The sequence below is a fragment of the Larimichthys crocea genome, unplaced genomic scaffold, assembly GCF_000972845.2.
Source record: "Larimichthys crocea isolate SSNF unplaced genomic scaffold, L_crocea_2.0 scaffold747, whole genome shotgun sequence".
In the NCBI taxonomy this organism is placed as follows: domain Eukaryota; kingdom Metazoa; phylum Chordata; class Actinopteri; family Sciaenidae; genus Larimichthys; species Larimichthys crocea.
The window spans coordinates 39,662-64,825 of NW_020859859.1; the positions used below are offsets into that span (position 1 = coordinate 39,662).

The 25,164-nt window shown below is 40.9% G+C and overlaps 1 protein-coding gene and 1 long non-coding RNA gene across 2 annotated transcripts; one reads left to right on the forward strand and one right to left on the reverse strand.

Annotated features, from left to right (window-relative positions):
- Positions 1 to 1,932: 1,932 nt before the first annotated feature.
- LOC109140700 (nuclear factor 1) lies at positions 1,933 to 25,164 on the reverse strand. The gene is made up of 4 exons (XM_027276965.1): positions 25,115 to 25,164; positions 12,747 to 12,917; positions 12,153 to 12,329; positions 1,933 to 2,268 (listed from the first exon to the last, which is right to left on the reverse strand). Exons 1-4 carry the CDS (start codon positions 25,160 to 25,162, stop codon positions 1,933 to 1,935), a joined length of 732 nt encoding a protein of 243 aa, XP_027132766.1. The 5' UTR covers positions 25,163 to 25,164.
- Positions 4,515 to 6,015, forward strand: LOC109137501 (uncharacterized). The gene is made up of 3 exons (XR_002041670.2): positions 4,515 to 4,643; positions 4,879 to 5,070; positions 5,209 to 6,015. It is a non-coding gene; the product is annotated as an uncharacterized LOC109137501 (long non-coding RNA).

Genomic DNA, 25,164 nt, shown 5'->3' on the forward strand with positions numbered 1-25,164 from the left:
TTTCGACACTGTCAATCATGTTCTCCTTCTAGAAAAACTTTCTCTTTTGGGTTTTGATGATGGTTCCTTTAGATGGTTTCAGAATTATCTGTCTGACAGAACACAGGCTGTAAAGTTAAATGGTTTGACTTCTGAGGCACTAGGTCTAAGAAACGGGGTCCCACAAGGCTCAATTTTAGGCCCGTTATTATTTACTCTATACATTAATGATATATGTGGTTCCCTTGAACATTGCAAATTCCATTTTTATGCTGATGACACAATCCTATATGCCTGTGCTGAAACCATTGACAAAGCTGTTTTATACCTTCAATCTGCTTTTAAATGTGTTCAGGATTGTTTTAATAGTCTTAAATTGGTTCTTAATGAATCAAAAACTAAATTCATGCTTTTTACGAGATCAAGAGTGTGTGATTTTAATGTTTTTAGAATTTTCTCTCTAAATGGAACCCAGATTGAGCAAGTTGCAAATTATAAATATCTGGGAATTTGGTTGGACAATAAGCTTTCTTTTAAAACACATGTGATTGAGCTCGCAAAGAAGGTAAAAATTAAGCTGGGTGCCTTATATAGAATCAGGTCTTGCCTTTCTTTTAAGAGCAGAAAGTCCATTGTTGAAACAACCATTTTATCAATTTTAGATTATGGAGATATCATTTACATGCATGCATCTCCATCCACTCTGAAAGTTCTTGACACAGTTTACCATAGTGCTATACGTTTTATTACTGGTGACCTTTTTAGAACACATCACTGTAAACTATATGAGAGTGTAGGATGGTCCTCTCTCCATGAGAGGAGGGAAAGACATTGCCTCCTTTTCATTTACAGAGCACTACAAGGCAAATTACCATCATACCTCACTTCTCTTTTACATTTTAGACACTGCACATATAGCACAAGGTCACAAGGTTTTATGACACTAGAAACACCCCAAATAAGATCAGAGGCTGGCAAATTAGCTTTTCAGTTTTATGCACCCACTAAATGGAACCATCTGCAAGAGACACTGAAACTAGACAAACTTGTGTCCGTAAACCATTTTAAAGTTTTAATACATGGTATGGGAAATATACAGTGTTCTTGCTTTAACTGATCTTGCTTTAAACTGTTTTAAACTGTGTTTTTGATCTTGTTTAAACTTGTTTTAACTGGTTTTACCTGTTTTAACTTGATCTTGTTTTAACTGTTAACTGTCAACCGTTTGGGCTATTTATTGTATATTGTTTGTGTTTTGTTGTGATCAGGGCATTGCTGTAAAAGAGCAATTTGCTCAGTCAAGGTTTCCCTGAATAAAGAACGGAAATAATAAAATTCCCCCACCCGCCTGACTGTAGCCAGGTGAAAAGACAGTCTTCTGACCACTCAAAGCGCTTTTACACTACATATCTCATTCACCTATTCACACACATTCATACACAGATGGCATTGGCATCCTCTCAGTGATGGAGAGGAGACTGAGTACAGGGATCTGGTTGATTGCTTTCTGGCATAGTGTGGGAGCAACCACCTTGTCCTAAATGTGGCCAAAACGAAAGAGATGGTTGTGGACTTCAGGAGGATTCGGTCTGACCTGAGCACAGTTTCAATCCAGGGTGAAGAGGTAGGTGGTAAATACTAATACGCGGCTAGTATCTAGTCAATGTCTAGTCATATTAAACCCCACCGACTCTGCCACGGTTCATTTTAGATGCGTCCCAGAAGCGTGACGCTTGACGTGAGCAGCACGCGTCAACCTACACAGACCACCTCGAGCAAGTGGAACCCAGGCACAGAAAAAGCAAAGAGAATCTGGTGGATTTTCTAAATAAAATACCCTGTGCAAACTGCCAGTCGTAAAAACAGACAAAAGCTAAACAAATCAACTATGTAGCATATTTACACATGTAGAAGCATGTTTGGAAGAACATACACCAGGAAAGTGGCCAAATCTTAGCAAGTAATCAAAGTCTGTCCGACTAAACGCTCGCTTCTGAAACGCTCCCAGTAGGGTTTGAAGGACAGACCAAATACACGACACTCACGCAACGCGCCACGAACGGGCCTGGTGGGGTTTCCATTAAAGTGTGTGTGTTGGTACATACCTTTTTCTTGTACATAGTAAGCGAGGTAGAGGTCGAGCTCTTTGACAGAGACAGAGATGTGTCGAGGCTGGACACAGAGGACTGGATTGGAGCACTGGCCTCCTTTCACCAGCCGCTCTCCATCTGTGCTTTCCAATGGGATTCCTTTAAACAGGATGACCATCACCAGGTCCAACCTCCAGACCTTGGAAAAGACAAAACACAACCCTTATTGTCTAAAAACAGCTTAATCTAACTCAGTCAGTAATCTAACTCACACCATGTTTCACTTAACTTCGACAAGTAGTAGTGGCCAACATGTGATGCTGAATTTCAGATTCATCATACTGTCTAATGACACATTTTACTCAATGTGAAGGTAAAAGCTGCTGCAGGTTAGTAAGAGATATGATGTAAGCAGAGATAATGTTCAATTACTACTCAATAGATTCCACATGTGTTATTTTTCTAGACACATATTGCACTTGTTAACTTGTTGTTTGATGTGAAACAATAAATGTATTTATTTAACCTTTATTTAACCTGGACAGATCCCATTTAGATTAAAAAAAACTCTTTTTCAAGAGAGTCCTGGCCAAGATAGGCAACAGCATAAAGAGCAAGTCAATTTAAACACACAAAGACACATATCAATCTACAAAAATAACAGAAGTGTACTACAAGCCATGAAAAACCATGATAAAACATTCTGTAAAACATTCTGTAAAACATTCCAGTCAGAGGGTGCAGAGTATCCAAACACCCTCTTACCAAGTTCTGTATGTATGTAATTGGGTACAGACAAGTCCCTTGATCACATTGATCATTGTACATCACACATCAGAGAAATAAAAGAACAGAGATAGGTTAGCAGTCAAGCTGCCTTGTATGTGAACATATACCAGTGGGTGCACCTACGGGTTGCTACAAGGCAATCCCACCTGAGCATAAAGCTCACAGTGGTGAGTCAGTGCTTTGCAATTCGTAATAAATCTATGGAACTAATAATAAGCTTTGTCAATCATATGCAATTTACAAAAGATCCCCATAGTCCAACATCGGTAAAAATGTTGCAGCAACAAGTCTCTTTTTTACATCAAAAACATCATCTCAAGTAAGGATCAATAAGATATGGTCCATGTGCCTTTTTTGGGTCCAGAGCATTCAGTGCTTATGTGCTTATGTTAAGTTCTTATGCTGAGACACTTGCATAAGATAAGTGTGGGGTTATGACCCATGACACGAAAAAACATCTGGTATAAACTAAAAAAAAAGTCTAAAAAAATAAAACAATTATCATTGATTTCCAATCTCAAAAGAATGTCAAAGTAAAATTGAAATCTGGGGTGAGAAAATGTACTAACCTCTTCTCTTTTCAGCCAAAGCAAAACCAAACAAACTATATACTTTAAATATAGCTGCAAGCAGCAATGAGGGGCCCATGCAGCTCAGGTGATCATGTAATGTAATAATAGTAAGTATTAGCATACATGAAAATTTAGTTTATCATCCAAACACGTCAAGAGAAAAAAGCAAAAACACATTTTTTGCGGATTACAGCGCCCCCTAGTGACTGAATGACACAAGATTTATTTCCTGCACTTGGGACAACACCTAAAAGCATGGCATCAAATTTGGTTTTGTTACGCCAACGCGTTCCCGAGATATGAGCTCACATCAAAATCACGACCTTCGCCGCAGATTTCGATTGGCTGTAGCGAGCAGACAAAGTGGAAATCCATCTCCTAAGTTTTGTGCGGCTTGGTCTGAAGATCGTGTCTGCCGATTTCATCTTCCATTCAAAAGTTACTGGAGCAGCATGGCTACACTCAACATGTGCGACAATGTACAACTGAAAAAGGTACATTAATAGATCATGTGTACGTGAAAGACACAGAGGATGTAATTGTTGAAGTTACACAGACATACTACAGCTTTCATGATGCTGTACTTATTTCACTGATATAATGTTTTCCCTACAAAAACCCCATACTGACTACTGACTGACTACAACTATAGAAATTTATGTGCAGTTATGATACTGAACACGCAGTTAGTATTACATGTCATATTCTGTCCACGTTATGTTGTTTGAGAACACAAGTGGTAGCAATAACAAAGTGTAACACTAAACAGCTTCTTGCAAAATGTATGTCTTTAGCAACACAAATACTATGGTCCAAAGCAAAACTGTGCTAAACTTGTATAGGCTTTTCCACTAACACACATATTGAGAATTATCTTACAGCAAAACAAAAAATCAGGGCAGAAGAGGAATCACACTATGTAAGTATTTCTGTTTTTAATGAGCATTCTGAATGTTATGCATACTTTGCTGGAAATACTATTGCCCATAAATGAAGGCATGTATCTTGTCTTTTACCTGTTAACCAAAAGTATGTGTACTGTTACTTACAACTACATTTGCTGTGTAATTACATACAAGTATGTTTGCCCAATGTGAAACACACTACGTTCCATTGAGATGCTCGTGGCCAGTGGCGCAGGCATTCACAAACAGACAGGCCAGAGGTCAGCTGTCCCAGAAGAGGAATCTTGCTGTAGAGGAAGATAAATCCTGTAAGTATGTCTTAAACCAAAACAACAAAAACGGCTAAATCAGAGTGTATGTGTATGTTTGAGGTTCATCAGCATAAACATAGCTGGTTATGAGTTACAGTTTGGTTATATATGGAGAAAAATCCACTTGTAATTTGTGCAGTTGTGCATATAGAAATGTAAACATGTAAACCTGTGCAAAGAATACACATGCTGAGTAGTAGAAGGTAGCTAACAGCTCTGTCATGTTTGACAGCTTCACAGGGACCCCATAACTCAGGCACTCAGGCTCCAGTCACAGACTCATCTACTTCATCCATTTCCTGGTCAAACACTTGGATTTCAAGATGTAGACTGCTTTGCCAAATCGTGTTAAACCACAAAAACATCCAAGTGCTGTCTGTGTCACTACCATTCATGTTTTCAAGTCATCATTCTCAGTCACTGAGTAAGTATGCATGTAATTGTATTTTTCAAAATGAGTGTTATAAATGTTATGTGTCTTGGTCAAAGTTTACCTCAAAACATTGTTCATGATTGGTCATGATGCTTTCTCACACATCTATTCACATAATTCTTTTTACAGATCTGTTCTACTGATCCTAAATGGTCTATGTCCTGCTCAGATGCTCCAAAGCTACTGTGACGACTGCAACACGCATGCACACATTCAGGTCATGTGTGTGTTCTGCCTTTGTACCAACAATGATGCCTGCGGACACTCATGGAACTCCCCTACCTTGGAATTCTCAGTCACAAGAACATCAGTAGTATAGGAGATGTCGTGGTTCAATAGCCACACCAACCACACAACCTACAAAACCATTTGCTTCAGTGACAGGGCCACATTACATTGATCCAGATCTTGCATCAGTGGTGCTTGCTCAACAAATGTGAACTGCTCTGGAAACACTTCTCTAGACCACAAGAACATTCAACTGGTATTTGTGTCACTGCCACAAGTTTGACATAAGATAATTCCCACCCTCAATAATCATGCATTTAAATGTATTTTTCTTTACCTACATGGGGCTATTCCAACCAACAAGTATTAGTCTTGTTTTAGTACTACTTTGACTTTTGCTTTATTTTTATTAAACAGACTCAGAACCATTCAGTAGACTACTTCATTATTTTATCTACAAACAGCATCTTTCACTCACTGTTCTTCAAAACAATTCGAAATGAGACATGAGGTACATCATTTGTACCATTTGTTTTGTATTTTAATATCTTCAGTATGTTTTACATTGTTTTCATTGTTACCTTGAAGGAAAAAATCACAATGTGGGCTTAGCCTTTATGAAGCCTGATGTATGTTTCCCAAACGTTTTTTATTTGCTTGATGTGTATTTTTTACCAGAAATAAAGAATCATGGTTTCACACCCCTTATCTTGAACTTACAACTTTGCCATCTTCAAAATTATGTGCAATTGTTATACATAATTACAGTTGAAACCAGAAGTTTATATACACTGTATAAAAGGACACATACGCTTTTTTTCCCACTGTCTGACATGAATTAAGATTAAACTTTTCCTGCTTTAGGTCAATTAGGATTAGCAAAATTATTTCTATTTGCTAAATGACAGAATAATGAGAGAAGGATTTTTAACGACAATTTGTTATTACTTTCTTTAAAAATTTGTCCGAAATGGCGCTTGTGGCGTAACACACCTGAAAATACGGTGGCCTTTTTAGGATAAACGGCCATATTCGACAGAGCGCTGAGGGCAAAGAACAATACAATGGCGCCATCTACTGACGTTATTAGGCATTACTTGATTTGGTATGTTTTTTGCATTGTAACAATAAAAGCAGTCTTACTTCTGCTACTCCAATCAATACTTTACAAATCAAGTGGTTACCTTTCAATACTTTGTAATATGTCATTTACCTTTTTCAATGTTAAAGCCTGATGTTTTAACATAAAATAAACATTTTGGTATTTATCGCAATATTACATTAAACTTGTGTGTGTATGTATTTTTCTTTTGCTGAAAAATTAAGGAGAACCATTTATATGAAAATCTACAGGTGACAAAAGAGTACGAGTAAGACATGTAAGAGCCACAAATAAGATGTGTACTTTGCCATGGTGTGTTCATACAATCACCAATGCTAAAAATAATGCCTTTAAATGAATACATAAATTGAGTGCTCTTATACAGGGAACACCCACAAATTCATATGTTACACATATAAAGTAGGTGTGCCTACACATGAGGTGAAATAACAGTCCATATAACCGCTCCACGTGAAATTTCTTTACTTAGAGAGTCAAATATAATGACAGTGTTACACTTAATGACAAACGTACATCAATAATGACATCACCAAGAATCACCTATGTAGTCATTTACTGCTATAATAATTTACATTCATTTACAATTTATAACTTTCACATTGAATGACACTATATCTATTGTGTTGACTCTAGTTTAAGTCCCAGAAGGTAACACATTTGGGTGTTATATGACACAGCCTTGCATTAACCCTTATATATATATATATATATGTATATATATATAATATATATATATATATATATATATATATATATATATATATATATAATAGATATATATATACACACATAATATATAGGGCTGTCAATCGATAAAAAAAATTAACTAATTAATCGCAAATATTCTGTAATTAATCGCGATTAATCGCGATTAATCTATCAATAAATGTATCAATAAATTAAATGCATTTTTCTGAGACTGAAGCTTATAAGAATATTTATGTAGGTAAAATGATCAAATTAATGTAGAATAAACACAGAGAAAGTATATTTAAATTCATTCATTTTATTGGCTTAAGGTGCACATATGCACAGTGCAAATAGAAAAAGCCAGAATGAGGAAATATACTGACGAGTGCCACACTCCTGTAGTGTAGACTGGCGAGGTCCCGTGAGGTAATTTCAGCAGGGTGTTTTGCTTTGAGGGATAGTTAAAGTCGTGTACTTCTGTGGAATTTAAATTCGGCTTGCAAACTGTGAAAATTGCCTTGTTTTTTGTCCAACGAGCCGTCGGGCAACTTTTAAAATGAAATGTTCCCCCTAAAAGGCTATCCTTATCCATCTTTCCGCCATAGACTCTTCCTTTAGGTAGGATAGATCATAGACATATACATAGACTCTCCTTAGTTAGGATAGATCAAGACATATATACAGACTCTCCTTTAGTTAGGATAGATCAAGACATATATACATAGACTCTCCTTTAGTTAGGATAGACATAGACATATATACACAGACTGCCTGACTTGGTCCGTTGCGTGCGATACGTACCGTGTCCGCCATATTGGATGTGGCAGATCTGCCCGTAAACTATACAAGCAGGGCCGGTTTTAGCATGGGCAATGTGGGCGACCGCGCAGGGCGCAGTCTCCGTGAGGGCTTTAAGTTAAGCCTCTTATACAACCATCACCACACACACTAATATATCTGGGAAAACAAGCTCTACTTTGCCACATCCAAAATGGCGGCCGCCACCGGAAGTAAACAAAACCGGTTAATTTTTTTTAACGCGTTAATTCTTTAATATTAATCGACAAAATTAACGCGTTAATTTTGACAGCACTAATAATATATAAATCCAAACACGTCAAGACGAACAGCAAAAATGCAATTTTGTTGATTACAGCGTCCCCCTAGTGGACAAATGACAACAATTTGTTTTGGACACAATTTCATTTCAAATACAAACACTTCAGGAGATATGAGCAAAAACAATGTTTTGCTAATTATAGCGCCCCTAGAGACGTAATGACACCATATTTGTGTCCTGGACTGGGGACACAGCCTCGAAGCATGCCATGCAAATGGTTTTGTTTTCGCCAAAGCGTTCCTGAGATATGGGCTAACATGAAATCGGCGCCTCGCCACTGATTTCGATTGGCTGTAGCACGCAAACAAAGTCGAGATTGAAAACCCCGTCTAATAACTTTTGTGCGGATTGTCTGAAATACTCTGCCGATTTTCGTGAGAATCCGTCAAATTTGCGCCCGCTGAACAGTTAGTTTCACTTTCAACAAAATCAAAGAGTGCAAAATCTATCATGGCGCATATGACGTCATAGGGCATTGAACTCCCTATGATCCAAGGAATCCAACGATCATGTTTTTGAAAATCGGGCTAACGGTTCAAAAGTTACATGCACAAATGTACCTAAAACTTTGACAACTTTTTAACATACGGTTCTATGGGCTGCCATAGACTCCAATGGCGAAGAAGAAGAATAATAAATATAGCTGCAAGCAGCAATGAGGGGCCCATGCAGATCATGCAATCATGTAATGAATAATAGTAATTATTAGCATACATGAAAATTTAGTTTTCTCACCAAAAAGATTTTTGCGGATTATAGCGCCCCCTAGTGACCGAATGACACAAGATTTCTTTCTGCACTTGGGATAAGCCTGAAAGCATGGCATCAAATTTGGTTTTTTGTTACGCCAAGCGTTCCTGGATATGAGCTCACATCGAAATCGCGCCTTCCCCATGATTTCGATTGGCTGTAGCACGCAAACAAAGTCGAAATTGAAAACTCCGTCTAAAACCTTTTGTGCGGATTGGTCTGAATATACTCTGTGCCGATTTTCGTGAGAATCCGTCAAATTTGCGACCGCTGAACAGTTAGTTTCAGTTTCAACAAAATCCAAGATGGCGCAAAATCTATCATGGCGCATTATGACGTCAAGGGTGCATTGAACCGCTATGATCCAAGGAATCCAACGATACCTTGTTTTTGAAAATCGGGCTAACGGATTCAAAAGTTACATGCACAAATGTACCTAAAACTCTGACCCGTTGGTGGCGCTATACTGTGTTTACTGGCAACATGTAACTTGGTGACATTACACATACAACTGTCCTCAATCAATGTGCCAAATTTCACAACTTTTTACCATACGGTCCTATGGGCTGTTTTGCTAATTATAGCGCCCCCTAGAGACGAAATGACACCATATTTGTTTCCTGCACTTAGGACACAGCCTTGAAGCATGCCATGCAATTTGGTTTTGTTTTGCCAAAGTGTTCCTGAGATATGAGCTCACATGGAAATCGCCGCCTTCGCCATTGATTTCGATTGGCTGTAGCATGCAAACAAAGTTGAAATTGAAAAATCCGTCTAATAACTTTTGTGCGGATTCGTCTGAATATACCCTGTGCCGATTTTCGTGAGAATCCGTCAAAATTTGTGACCGCTGAAAATGTAGTTTCACTTTTGACATAATCCAATATGGCAGCCACAATCTTACGCAGACGTGAACATTTTGGATACGACCTGAATTGTGACCTTCCAGAGTATTAGTAGACATGAAAATTTAACGCCATATCCAAACACATCAAGACAAACAAGCCAAAATGCAATTTTGTCAATTACAGCGCCTCCTAGTGGACAAATGACACCAGATTTTATTGGCACACTTTGGGGCGGGTCTCGATGCACGTGACCAAATTTGGTCTTCGGAAGTCAAAGCGTTGCCGAGATATGAGCAAACATCCTGTTTGGTGGCGTTGCCACCAACAGCGATTGGCTAACATGAAAAGTTGGCATCAACTATCAATGGGGCCACCCACTGTATCTGTGGATATGACAATTTCATTTCAAATACAAACACTTCAGGATATATGAGCAAAAACAATGTTTTGCTAATTATAGCGCCCCCTAGAGACGTTATGACACCACATTTGTTTCCTGCACTTGGAACACAGCCTCAAAGCATGCCATGCAATTTGGTTTTGTTTCGCCAAAGCGTTCCTGAGATATGAGCTGACATCGAAATTGGCGCCTTCGCCGCTGATTTCGATTGGCTGTAGCACACAAACAACATAGAAATTGAGAAATCTGACTAATAACTTTTGTGCGTATTGGCCTGAATATACTCTGTGCCGATTTTCGTGAGAATCCGGCAAAATTTGCGACCCCTGAAAATTTAGTTTCACTTTTGACATTTTTCAATATGGCGCAAAATCTATCATGGCACATTATGACGTCATAGGGTGCATTGAACTCCCTATGATCCAAGGATTCCAACGATACCTTGTTTTTGAAAATCGGGCTTACGGTTCATGAGTTACATGCACAAATGTACCTTGAACTTTGACCCGTTGGTGGCGCTATACTGTGTTTACTGGCAACATGTAACTTGGTGACATTACACATATGACTGTCCTTAGTCAATGTGCCAAATTTGACAACTTTTTACCACACGGTTCTATGGGCTTCCATAGACTCCCATGGCGGAAGAAATAATAATAATAATAATAAGAAGAAGAAGAAAACGTAGAAACACAATGGGTTCCCGCAGCTTCGCTGCATGGACCCCAATAATAATAATAATAATAAGAAAACGTAGAAACACAATGGGTTCCCGCAGCTTCGCTGCATGGACCCCAATAAGAGAAAAACGTAGAGACAAAAAAAGAAGGAATAATAATATTAAGAAGAAAACGTAGAAACAAAATGGGTTCCCGCAGCTTCGCTGCATGGACCCCAAAAGCGTAGAAACACAATGGGTTCCCGCAGCTTCGCTACATGGACCCCAATAAGAATAAGTAGAAACACAATGGGTTTCCCGCAGCTTTGCTGCATGGACCCCAACAAGAAAAGGTAGAAAAACAATGGGTTCCCGCAGCTTCGCTGCATGGACCCCAATAAGAAAAGGTAGAAACACAATGGGTTTCCCGCAGCTTTGCTGCATGGACCCCAACAAGAAAAGGTAGAAAAACAATGGGTTCCCGCAGCTTCGCTGCATGGACCCCAATAAGAAAAGGTAGAAACACAATGGGTTTCCCGCAGCTTTGCTGCATGGACCCCAACAAGAAAAGGTAGAAAAACAATGGGTTCCCGCAGCTTCGCTGCATGGACCCCAATAAGAAAAGGTAGAAACACAATGGGTTTCCCGCAGCTTTGCTGCATGGACCCCAACAAGAAAAGGTAGAAAAACAATGGGTTCCCGCAGCTTCGCTGCATGGACCCCAATAAGAAAAGGTAGAAACACAATGGGTTCCTGCAGCTTCGCTGCATGGACCCCAATAAGAAAAGGTAGAAACACAATGGTTTCCCGCAGCTTCGCTGCATGGACCCCAATAATAATAATAAGAAGAAAAGGTAGAAACACAATGGGTTCCCGCAGCTTCGCTGCATGGACCCCAAAAAGGTAGAAACACAATGGGCTCCCGCAGCTTCGCTGCATGGACCCCAATAAGAAAAGGTAGAAACACAATAGGTTCCTGCAGCTTCGCTGCATGGACCCCAATAATAACAAAACGTAGAAACACAATGGGTTCCTGCAGCTTCGCTGCATGGACCCCAATGATAATAAGAAAAGGTAGAAACACAATAGGTTCCTGCAGCTTCACTGCATGGACCCCAATAATAAGAAAAGGTAGAAACACAATGGGTTCCTGCAGCTTCGCTGCATGGACCCCAATTATCTTGACTAATACAAGCAAAACTGTAGAATAGACCTACTGGAAATTAATGTATACTATTAGTCAGAATGTAGTTTACCTTGTCAGCTTGTCGGAGACAGTCTATGCGTCTCATTTTGCCTTTCTGGTCAGGGTTTGACAGGACACAGCATGCAGCTTTCTTCCCAGTGATTGACAGAACAAAGTCTTCTCTGCATTCGGGTCTAATGTCCTTTCTTAGCTTGGCCAAAAGACGGCTTGCCCACTTCTGTTTCACCTTGGAATAAAATAATATAAAGAGAGTTTTGTTTGTTTTAATAATGTATTGTGCTAGTATATTAAAACAGCATTAAAACCAGCAACTGTTACAGTTAGTTCAAGGAGTGGATCCAAATATAAACATGAAAGTGAACGAAAGAAGTCTAGTAAGTTACAAAAGAGGCTGGTAAACACAAATAACAAAAAGGCAGCTATTAGTTCAGGCAAAAAATCCAACAATCCAAGCATAAATCAGAATCCCAACTGAAGTCCAAACAAACAAAAACCAGGAGCAAGGAAGGGATAAGCATAAAGCTAGACAAAGGACTGAACTTAAACACAATACAGAACTCAGAACTGAACAATTGTTTAATTATGGTATGTTACTTTTAGCTACTTGATTTGTAAAACTAAATAAAAATGTTATTCACCCCACCTCTGCCTTCTCCCCAAGTAGTTCATCTTTGACAGCTCTTTCTTCTTCATTAGTCATCCTTTTCTCATGTTTTTTGAAGTACTTCCTCTTCCTGGCCTGGAGGTTGAACCATGTGTAGGCAAAGGCACGGACCTGGGGCAGCAGGGCCTCAATGAACGGGTGGAACTCATCCTACAATGCAGACAGACAGATAAACATGTAAGTACACATCATCACACAGCAAGGGTCACATACGTAGATATCAGTAACCAAACCAACGTGACCCAACTTGACATGTAACACAGGCTCTATTTTACCAGCACTACTGACAGTCTTAATATTATCATATCAGTATCATACTTAGTGATATCATATGAGAGAATAAGGGAGAGAAGAGACAATTTAGTAACACGCTTTTTCCACCAGACACATCTCAGCCTTTAGTCATCCAAGAGTAGAGACACATTTCAGTGGAAATCAATCTACATTTAACTCATTCTTTGTGCACAGCAAAGCAATGTGTCTTTTTAGGGTTCATATTATTATTTATTTCTTATTTATGCACATAATTCCTTCCTACAATATGTATGTGTTAGGCTTTGCCCAATGCCATACATAATTGGAGAGAACCATATGGGCTAAAATATATGCCACCAGAAACTTGAATTTGAATAATTTATATTTGAATTTGAATTCCTTAACTTGAATAATTGCATTAAAAAACTGAATTTGAATTACATCATTTGAATTTGTATTGTTTAATTTGAATCACTGCATTGAATTGTAATTTGAAATTGAATTTATTAGTTTGGAACTATTTAGTTCTAATAATAACTAAGTAATTCAGTTCTCACAATTCAAATTCAGTTCTCAAAATTCATATTCAGTTCTCAAAATTTTATTTAAATTTTCTGTGACAAACATCCAGGTAGTTGAGGCAGAGCAGCAACTACCCGATCAATCAGCACCTACATGTGTGTGTGTGTATTAGACTGGAGTTATGTGTGACCCGACAGGTGCCAACTGGATGGGTCAAATGCGGAAAAATAATATTACGTGTATGTGATTAATAAAGTCTCTAAAATAAAAAATAAAAAAACAAGAATTTACAAAATTGAATGCAATTCTTTAACAGGGAACTTAAATATAGTTCTATTTCATTTGTCCTGACTGCCAGAGATGGTATGAAATACCTGGATAAGCATCACACGCATGCGCAAATCGAGACATAATACCAACAAAGTCATGTGACCTGGGTGACGTAAGCTACCTGATAAAGGGGGCAGACACCCAGAGATCGTCTCCTACAGAATCTTCTCGTCAAGATTCCGAGTGACAAGGAACTCTGGCGGTCATCCAGAATTCATAGAACCTTAGTTATATCTGTAACTCTCATTCTATATCATTCTTCCTGACCGCCAGAGATGGTATCAAATACCTGAATGACCTATACCAGGGGTCGGCAAGTAAGTTTGGACGCGGGCCAATTTTTTTTCTGACAATTCCATCGCGGGCCATGACCATGCGGGGGGGGGGAGGGGGCAGAGACTTACTCGTAGCACCTCGCTCTGAATTCAAGGTGGCGATTTCATTGGCTATATAGAATCACATGGGTAGTATGACTCTCACACGATTGGTTGGTACCTTCCAATGCTTGCTCAGTGCAGTGCTTGGATAGGGAAAAGTAATGTTACGGCATGAAATAGACTCGCCTATCAAAAAAAAAAAAAATAATTCTACAATTAATCTCGGGTCCGGATGATATGGCGATCCGGTCCGGATCCGGACCCCGGTCCGCGGGTTGGGAACCCCGGAGCTATGGTATCAACAACCCAATGTGAGGGCCTCTGTTTGGAAAAGGCACAGCCCTTCCTGTGCCCCCCAAGACAGACAAACAGAGCATCAGACTTACAAAAATCTGCAGTAACCTCTATGTACTGCTTCAGGGCACGAACAGGACAAAGAAAGGTGGCGTTAGGAGGCAGATCCTCCACACCTGACTCTGGGGCAAAAGCCACCAAACTGATAGGTTGATTAACATGAAACGCAGAAAGCCTCTTTGGGAGGAAAAAGGGGTTAGGCCACATAGTAACCCCCAATCCATCAGGATTCCACTGCAAACACTCACTGGTGATAGACAGGACATGAAGCTCACCAACCCGCTTCGCAGATGTAACAGCGAGAAGAAAAGCAGTCTTGCAAGACAGCCACCTGAGGTCAGCGTGTTCCAGGGGCTCAAATGGAGGAGAACACAGGGCTTCCAGGATGACAGGCAGGTCCCAGGAAGGCACCCGCACAGCATGTGGAGGCCGCAATCGGAGAACACCTTTGAGAAACCTGCCCACCAGAGCATGTGACCCCACCGATCGACCATCCACAAAGGCATGTCGAGCAGAGATGGCAGCAACATACACCTTTATAGTAGAGGCAGAGAGCCCTTTATCCAGCAACGTCTGCAGGTATTTGAGCAGTACAGGCACAAAGCAATGCTCTGGGTCCACACCCTGACTGCCACACCAACCAAAGTTTTCACCTGTTGGCATACAGCAGTCTAGTCGAGGGTGCACGAGCACTGACTATGGTCTGGACAACAGCCTGATCACAAAAATCTAGTAATGAGTCTGGCCCTTCAGGGCCGGGTGAGGATGCCAAATGCTCCCCCCCCAACTGTGACAGGAGATCCTGCCTCAGTGGGAGGGGCCAAGGCACCCCGTTGAGAAGCCGATGGAGAAGAAGAAACCATATTCTCTCAGGCCAGAAGGGAGCCACCAGTAACACCGAGTGACTGCTCCTGGCTATCCTGTGAAGTGTCAACAGGAGCAGTGGAACTGGAGGAAAAGCATACAGGAGGCGGTCTGGCCAGGAGTGTGCCAGGGCATCCTGCCCCAACGGGCTCGTCGGTTCCGAGAGGGAAAACCACAGCGGGCAGTGCGTTGACGCCGCTGAGGCGAACAGGTCGACATCCGCTCTGCCAAACCTCTCCCATACCATCTGAACCACCTCGGGGTTCAGCCTCCACTCCCCCGGAGGAGGCTTTTGGCATGGCCCAGTGAAGAAGCCTCTGAGCGTCCTGTAGGGAATGCCTGGACCTGGTTCCTCCTTGGTGGTTCACATGATAAACTATCGAGGTGTTGTCTGACCGAACAAATACATGCCTCCCTTCCAAAAAGGGAAGGAAGTGCCTGAGAGCTAAAGGCACCGCACGCAGCTCCAACACATTTATGTGCTGGAGTCTCTGCTGAGGACTCCAGGTTCCCCTGACTGTCCTGTGGTTACAAACAGCATCCCAGTCCAAGAGGGAGGCGTCTGTCACCACTACCTCCCGACGGGAAGGAAGAGAACCCAAGGGAACACCGCTGGAGAGATAGGCCCTGCTTCTCCAGGGTTTGAGAGACTGGAGGCACTTGCTTGAGACCACCACCATTCTGCCTTGGTGCCTCTTGGGGTTGAGGCCCAAACCATTGACCCACACCTGCAAAGGGCGCAGTGAGAGGAGTCCCAGGGGGATGTCAATTTTTCCCAACAACTGGAGAAATAGCCCATATGTCAACCTTGCACCTCTCTGAACATGTGGAGGATGGAAGGTGTCATCCACCCTCTTTGGGGAAGGAAAGGCCTTCATCATCACAGAGTCGAGAACAACCCCGATGAACGCGACTCACTGACTGGGAACTAAACAGCTCTTTGTGAAATTCACAGTAAGACCCAACTGGTTCACATGGGTCAAAAAACACGTGTCGTGGATGGCCTGCTCGCGGGTTGCGGAGCAAATGAGCCAGTCGTCCAAATAAGGGAGAATACAAACGCCCTTGCTCTGCAGGGCTGCCGCAATGCATCTCGTGAAGATGTGAGGTGCGAACACGGAACTGGTACGCTTGTCCCTTGAAGGCAAAACGAAGAAACTGCCTGTGGTGGTGTGCGATCGGCACATGGAAATAAGCATCCTTCAGATCGATGCTTGTGAACCAATCTCCCTCTGAGACCACCTGAAGGACATCTGCTGTGCGAAGCATACGAAAATGAAGAACCTTTATGAACTGGTTCAATCGTCGGAAATAGAGGATGGGACAGAAACCACCGTCCTTCTTCAGAACAAGAAAATAAGTCGAACAGAACCCTCTCATTCGATCTGAACCTTTTACACACTTGATGGCACCTTTCTCCAGAAGCACCAAAATCTCCTGCTCTAGAGCCAGACACCTCATGGGGTCCTTGACCACAGTGATTCTGACCCTGCTGAACTTGGGGGGGTCAAAGCCTGAACTGAACACTGTATCCCTTGGAAAGAGTCAACAACACCCAAGGGTCTGAGGTCAGGGCCTCCCACTGGCCTAGATATTGTGGGAAGAAACGGCTGGCGCCTGGATCTAGGCAATCAGGTCCGACTCCCCCGACCTTTGGGCAGCTTAGGGTGTCAGTCTGCAGGTGGTCCGTATCTAGGTGCCCTGTCTTTAGGAGTCCAAAAGGCAGAGGGGCCCTATGGAAACGGCCCTGCTGGAATGAGGTGTGGCCAGCCCTTGACTCACCCTGAGCATTGGCTGTAGAGCGGGGAGCGCTAGTGTGCCTCGGTCTAGGCAATGGTGCCTGGCCTAAGTCAGCAAACTGCTGCTTGACTTTATTCACCTGCACCAGCATCCAACCCAAGCCGAGAGATGGCCAGTTGGATGGCCTGTTTAACTGTGGAAAGACTGACCTCAGCATCCCTCAACGAGTCTGCACCCGACTCATGAGAGCCTTCCACCGTGGGAAGGGGGGATCCTCCCTCCAACTCTTCCTGTCCCCCTGCTTCATAGTCAGTAAAGAGATTCTCAGAGGCCGCAATAGACAGCGTGTCCTCATCTTGCTGGCCAGCCATACGGGGCAAAGAAGCTAGGCTATCACTCTCAGCGTAGCTCCGTGGTGGTTTTTCAAGTGGCAGCTCTGAGGCAGCGGTGCAAGCATCTGAGGGGCCACTAGGTTGCAGACTAAGAAGGAGGGCCTTAATCTGGGCAAACTCAGAGGCCAAAGTGTCCACTTTAAGGGCCAAAGGTTCAACACCCCTCCGTTTCTTATTAGCGACGGAGGCATCATCCTGCGTGTGTCCGTGGCGCTTGGGCCTGTGAGGAGAGCTGTATGCAGGCGTCCCGGAAGGGGGTAACTCTGCCTCAGCAACGCTTCTTTCAAATTAAGCCAACCTCGCAGTCCTTTCTGCTAATAGCATGCAGATGCAATTAATGCAAGCACTTTCAGTCAGCGCCTGCTTGAGATGTGCAATGCCAAGGCACGAAGGGCATTTGTCATGGCCATCCTCTGGGCTCAGAGAAGCCATACAGGAGATGCAAACACACAACATAGCTACAGAGGCTGTAGTATGGCAATTGAGCGGGAACACTCAAATACAATCCAATAAACCAGCAAGTGACGCCGACAGGCGAGCGGTGTAGCTGCAGAGCGAGTAACACTCCGCTACAAACAAGCTAACGATGTAGCAACAGAGCGAGAAACACTCTGCTACAAAACAAGCTAATGATGTAGCAACAGAGCGAGAAACACTCAGCTAGCTCGACCGGAGCCAACAACCCTCTTTTTTTTTCGTATATAGTGTCCGCTAGCCCCCGATACAGCCGTCAGAGAAGCGAAAACACCTCACGAGAACACTCAGTAGCGGGAAGCTCTGGCTCGCAAAACGTGGTAATGAACCCAAGCTGAGCGGAGGCGCTTAGGGGGGATGAAGCACACCAGTTGGCGATGAAAAACAAGCTACTTACCTGTCACAGTCCGAGCGGTGGTCGGATGCACGGCAGGGATGGGCGCCAGATACGCAGCCTCTGGAGGACGAAACCGTAGCTCCAACCGGTTGTGGTTACGAGGCTACTGGCATACGTGACAAGCTACTAAAACAATAACAAGGACCTGTGCACTAAGGTGAGAAGATGAAAAGGAGACGATCTCTGGGTGTCTGCCCCCTTTATCAGGTAGCTTACGTCACCCAGGTCACATGACTTTGTTGGTATTATGTCTCGATCTACGCATGTGTGTGACGCTTATCCAGGTATTTCATACCGTCTCTGGGGGTCAGGAAGAATGAAATAGAACTACAGCTCACAACCCACTGCATCAGCACCACCTCCTGATATTGTTATTTTACAAACCAACCACAGCTACAGAACTACATACATAATACAGCCTCATGAGCTTGACAACAGCTGTAATAGTCTTTCCAGTCTACTGTAGCTGCCACTTGCAATTTCTGAGCCCCCCACAGTTACTACTCCCACCAAATAAAAAGAAGCACTACTGCAGGTCCTTCATTCCAACAGCTGTCAGTCTCTTTAACACCAGCATAACAAAATGACTTTCTTCGCGGTAAATGGTTAATGGACTGCACTTGCATAGCACCTTTCTAGTTTTAAACTGATGGCATTAGCTGCCATGCAAGTTGCCAACTGCGCATTGGTTTTTGGAAGCTAACCATTCATACGCATTCACACAATTTGTGGTTCAGTATCTTTCCCAAGGACACGTCAACATCCTATTTTATCTTATCACAGCTGAGCTGAGAGGTGGAGAACTCAAAGCAGGGTCTTCACTGAAAGTTGTTAACTAGCTTGGGAAATACATTACTGAAGAATTAATAAACAATGACTATAATATCACCCTGTAAGCTGTCAAATAAATGCAAAAACAAACGCTTTGCATTTATGTTTTTGTTGAACATTTTTATGTGTTTATGACTGTTGTTTATGAATTGTTCAGCCAATCAACCTCATCTTTGCTGGGTGTATTGGTGAGGACCCAGGGGACTGCAGTGTTGAGTGTGAAGTTGACCAGATGAGCGGGGCTTAAGCATGCTGCAAGCAGCACTTCTGCGAGCCAAGCAATGGTCCTGCTTCGAACTGGCCCAAGCTCCGAATGAACACTGCACTAGTGTCAGTTATTGCTGTAATACTACAACAATCAAAACCATTTCAGTGACAGTGTAATGCAGCAAATTAAAACATTGGGTACAATCCGATGTCATCCAATACAACATCTCTGCCATAAATCCTTCTTTTACAAAGCTTATAATATTTAGGTTTTTGTTGACTTCGTCAGAGAGGTATTCATTTAACTACAATGTTTACTATTGAGATTGTAGTTTGCAGTAGTGTTAAACTAGACTGTATTATATTGAAAGGTGTTTCTAATATTATGTCCCTCTTATGTATGTAAATGGGGTGAGCAAAGCTTTGTAACAGTAGAATTTATGGCAGAGTTGTTGTATTGGATCACATTAGATTATACAAATGTACCTACTATAATGAAGTGACTGGTAAGTGTATAAAGTGCTCTTTACAGGAGCTCTCCATTCAGCACCACAAAAGGTTTTATGCATCTGGGATGCAAAAATATCACTTTAACTATGGAAAATAGTGAATAGTGAAGTTTCAATGTGGTGTATATATATAATATAGTATATATATATATATATAATATATATATATATATATTAATATATTATATAATGGGGAATTCCCTATTTCTATTTCTTTATTGCTGATGTATGATTCATGCATGAAAGTCATTCATCACTAATTCCCTTGAATACAAATAACATGTTGTTCTTGCTATCACTAAGCTTAACATTACATACCATTATAAACATAGATTTGATACATGACCTTTACATTTGATATGATGATTATACAGAGAATCTATTGTGCTCATCCGTGAGTAATGGTTAACTTAACCATTGTAGATAATGCTCATACACTTAAATTCACATACAATTTACCGTATTTTCCGCACTATAAGGCGCACCTAAAAGCCTTCAATTTTCTCAAAAGCCGACAGTGCGCCTTTATAATCCGATGCGCCTTATATATGGATCTATATTGGTTAATCATGGCTACCGTAGTCAGGGGGCGTCGCCGAAGTAACAGCGGTAAGAACGGTAAAGAGGAATTCCAGTCCAACACCATTTGTGTGTGTGTAAAGACCCCAAAATGGCTCCTTTCAAGAGACACACTTACGACTAACGTTTGATTTACCGTAACGGTATCAGGCTGTTTCTTTTACGTGTTTACTGAATCGAAGAAAAGTTCCCCTCCACTACGTGATAAAAATGTTGCACTACCGGTTATACCTTGCTGTTGTTAAAGGATAAACTGTGTCGCAAAAATACTACGTCACTGACATTACCTTGGGAAAAATAATAAAACAGCTGTTTATTCATTTTGGGAGTGAACAGAGTTGTCAGAACGCTGGTTTGTATTCTATTAATAAAGTTTGACTTATCTGACTGTTTTGTTGACATTCCCTTTAGCGTAGCTCCATCTAGTGGATGCATAACGCAACCCCAGCTACTACTGTAGCTTCTATTCTATGCGCCTTATAATGCGGTGCGCCCTATATATGAAAACAGTTTTAAAATAGGCCTGCATTGAAGGTGCGCCTTATAATCCGATGCGCCTTATAGTGCGGAAAATACGGTAATCACTTTCAGTGTACTTTGTGAATCTCTTGTACTAAGTATACAATTACTACATAAAATGCTGCTACATAACGTAGCATCTTCAGACCTTCTGTGTTACATTAACGCACATTCTCTATTTATTCAGGACCACTTCATCCTGTTGTATATTGGCACATTTATAGTATTTATAGCATTCTGTGAATATAGTGTAAACTATACTGTCATATACTTGCACATCAGCTTGCACAACAGCTCCTTTGTTTTTAGAAGATACTGCATACTTGTTTAACTTAAACTGGAGTATAACAAAGATAATTTTCCCCTAGGATTATTAAAGTATTTCTAATTCTGATATATATTTATATTGTTTATATTTTAATACTTGCTTTTTTATCTTCTAATTTTTTTTATATTTTTTTTCTACTTAATGTTTATTCTGCACCAATTACACCAAGTCGAATTCCTTGTAAGTGCAAACCTACTTGGCAATAAACCTGATTCTGATTCTGATAAAATAAACACAAGTTACTGTACATGCTCATTTTGTGGGTTGCTGTGGCTCAAGTTGTAGGTGATTGTTTGGTAATCAGAGGGGCACTGGTTTGATTCTGAACTTCCCGCAATGTAGTCAAAGCCTGTGTTGAAAAAATTGTTTTTCCGATTCTGAATCGATTTGCATATTAATTCCTGAAGATCGATTCATACATCCAAAGATCGATTTAATTAAATTAAATTTTTAATACATTTTCCCCCTGTTAACTTTAACCCCACTAGTCACGTCATTGAATTGAAACAGGCGTGCACCGTGTTTAAAAAGGGAGACACGGGCTTGCTCCAGGTGGGACTGATGAATTACAGTGGCAAGGTGTATGGGGGTGTCCCCGTTAAAGGACGGCGGCAGATGTCCAGTGTTTATGAAGATTTATTGCGGTTCTATAATAAAATACAAACAGCAATCAGAATAGCATGAGCTATACATAATGCACAAATAATAATAATGGGTAAAGGACTGTACTGAAAGGTACGCACGTCTTATGTAAACAAATACCTCACACGAGGCTTATAGCTTTGACGGCTATTAGCCGAGCATTAACACAATATAAAGTAGCGTCAACATATATTACAAATAATAATTAACACAACACGGCATCCAACTTGGACGGTAAGTTGGTGGAGAAGCTCACCTTTTCTTATTCACACACAATAAGCCCACGATGCAGGATATAGGAAAAACACAGGCAAGAAATACATCATACACTGCTCTTTAGCGAAGCTATATACTTCTCTCTACACTACGGCGTCTCACACAGGCGAGGTGCGTTCAATGACCGTCGGAATGACTATGATTCGTTCATGAACATGGGAAAAATGGAAATTCACCGGAAATATAATAAAACTACAGACAACACTCAAGATATGCGCCCATATTCCGTTGTTGAAAACGAGGGCTTCAGGCCAAAAAAATGGTTTTAATAACACTAACCCGAATCGAGATCGGATCGGATCGGATTATGATAACCGATTCTCAGTCTTGAGAGCTTTTGATAGGAAGTGCTATACTGCTCCTGATGAGCAGTGGTCAGCCTCTGCCATCAGTGTATCTAGTGCTTGTGAGTGGGCCAATATGACAAGTGCTATAAAGGGCTTTGAATAGTTGGGAGAAGAGGAAGGCTGTGTATGAAAACAAGTTCATGTACCAATTACCATAGAAGTCCTACAGAGGTAAATTTATATAGCTAGTATTTATTCAATTCTGTAGTGGTGTTGTTGCTTGTTTTTATTTGCTATGACATTTGTTTGTATAGACCAGGTATGTCTAATGTCCGGACCAGTCCGGCTAATCACAGCCTGCAGACAGATTTCATGTTGCCCGAAGCTTCATTTTTTTAATATGTTATTTATGGGCTGCTAGAATTGTCAGATACTGTATGGCTGGCAGATTTGGCTTTTCTGGTTGACATGATGAAGCATTTTAATACACTAAACGTTAACCTCTAAGGACATGTGACACAAAATATTACTTTCTGAATGATCTTGTGAAAGAAAACTTGAATGTTAACAGACTTTGCATTACTTATAATAAGTCTTGTTTAAAATGGTATCTGAGGTTTTCTGTCAAATTCCCAAAACAAAAAACAAACCACACATGCGAACAAATGCATACACAAAGCATACCATAACATACCAAAACATACCAAACAGAACTTTCAAAATGTTCAAGCTAATAATCACAAGTCCCTTTTACTCTGTGTACCTGCTCGTGATATTATTTTATTATAATTCATATCATTACCTGCCCTATTCTGCACAATAACAGCAACTGCCTATGAACTGTTGAAATGGTTTAAATGGAGACATTTGTCATTTAATTGCTGTTATGGGGGGGACAGGGGGAGGGGAGAAAACATCATTTTGATGAGAATAAGCTGAATCACAGCAGGCTTTGTGTTAACATAAACATCGCTCGGCTGATTTTTTTTTTATTTCCAAAGCGTCGTCATTTGCTTTAGCAATTTTCTAGATGTTCTTCCCCACTGATTCAGTTAAGCAGTTAACCTCCGGGTAGAGAAAATGTAGCATTTCCTGGCCTGTTAAGCGAGATTTTTAAGAATCTAGTCTCGCCTTGGCTGACTCTGCCGTGTTAACTCCAGAAATGATGACACACCAGAAAAGTTAAGGTCCCGGAAAAATGCCCAGCACTAAGAAAAACACATTGAAAGTTCGGAATAATCATTCTTTGAAGAATATTGCCAGAGGTCTACCGGGAACGAGGAAGTGTGCGAGAGGGAAGGGCATTATGGCGAAGAATAAAAGAAAGAGAACTGAAATTACGTTATGAATTCAGCCCATCCCAAACGATGGGCTTAAAACCGCAGCAGCTGTAGTCGAAAGCTCTGCCTCCTAAAACTGTACTTCTAACACACACACTACACATCATTTCAGAATCCGCTTCACATATAGGAAATATCGTCTAGAATAGCCTCACGGTCTTGAAAAACATCTTGCACAAAGGGAGACACTTTATACAGTGTAGCAACTCAAACGGTGTTCACTGTCAAATGTCAATGTGTCATAAAAAAATAATAATAACAGCAATTAAATGTCAAATGTCTCCATTTAAACCATTTCAACAGTTCATAGGCAGTTGCTGTTATTGTGCAGAATAGGGCAGGTAATGATATGAATTATGATAAAAATAATATCACGAGCAGGTACACAGAGTAAAAGGGACTTGTGATTATTAGCTTGAACATTTTGAAAGTTCTGTTTGGTATGTTTTGGTATGTTATGGTATGCTTTGTGTATGCATTTGTTCGCATGTGTGGTTTGTTTTTTGTTTTGGGAATTTGACAGAAAACCTCAGATACCATTTTAAACAAGACTTATTATAAGTAATGCAAAGTCTGTTAACATTCAAGTTTTCTTTCACAAGATCATTCAGAAAGTAATATTTTGTGTCACATGTCCTTAGAGGTTAACGTTTAGTGTATTAAAATGCTTCATCATGTCAACCAGAAAAGCCAAATCTGCCACCCATACAGCAACAGAATACACAGAGAGTTCACGGATCATAATTTCACATGTTCAACAGTATGTAAAAGGTTTAAAGGTCTGGTCTGTAAGATTCAGGTGGATCTACTGGCAGAATTTCTCAAAAATGGAAGTATTCGTATTCATTAATTCACAAGTTTTCATTAGTGTGTAAACACCTGAAAATATGATTGTGTTTTTGTTACCTTAGGGTGAAAGGGAGCAGGTTCTCTCCCGCTGAGTCTTTGTACAGTAGCCAATAATGTTTTTGGTCTCACAGCCACCATAGGTTCTCCTACATACTTGTGGGTGGATTTTACAATAAAATGCTGTTTTGCATCTGACATAGTGCAAACAGTTGATAGAAAACTGGGATAACGGTAAGGACAAGACCTTATCAAGTGATCACATGATATAATCCTACCACTGGCTTCTTATAGCAGGATGTATGGGTCTTACACTGGTAGGTCATAA

Excerpts from the sequence above, each read along its gene's own strand:
- LOC109140700 (XM_027276965.1), bottom strand. The coding sequence starts at position 25,162 with ATGACCTACCAGTGTAAGACCCATACATCCTGCTATAAGAAGCCAGTG. Across the intron at positions 12,918-25,114 it reads CCTGCTATAAGAAGCCAGTG|GATGAGTTCCACCCGTTCAT; the intron begins GTAGGATTATAT and ends TCTGCATTGTAG. Across the intron at positions 2,269-12,152 it reads GTCTCCGACAAGCTGACAAG|GTCTGGAGGTTGGACCTGGT; the intron begins GTAAACTACATT and ends GTCTTTTCCAAG.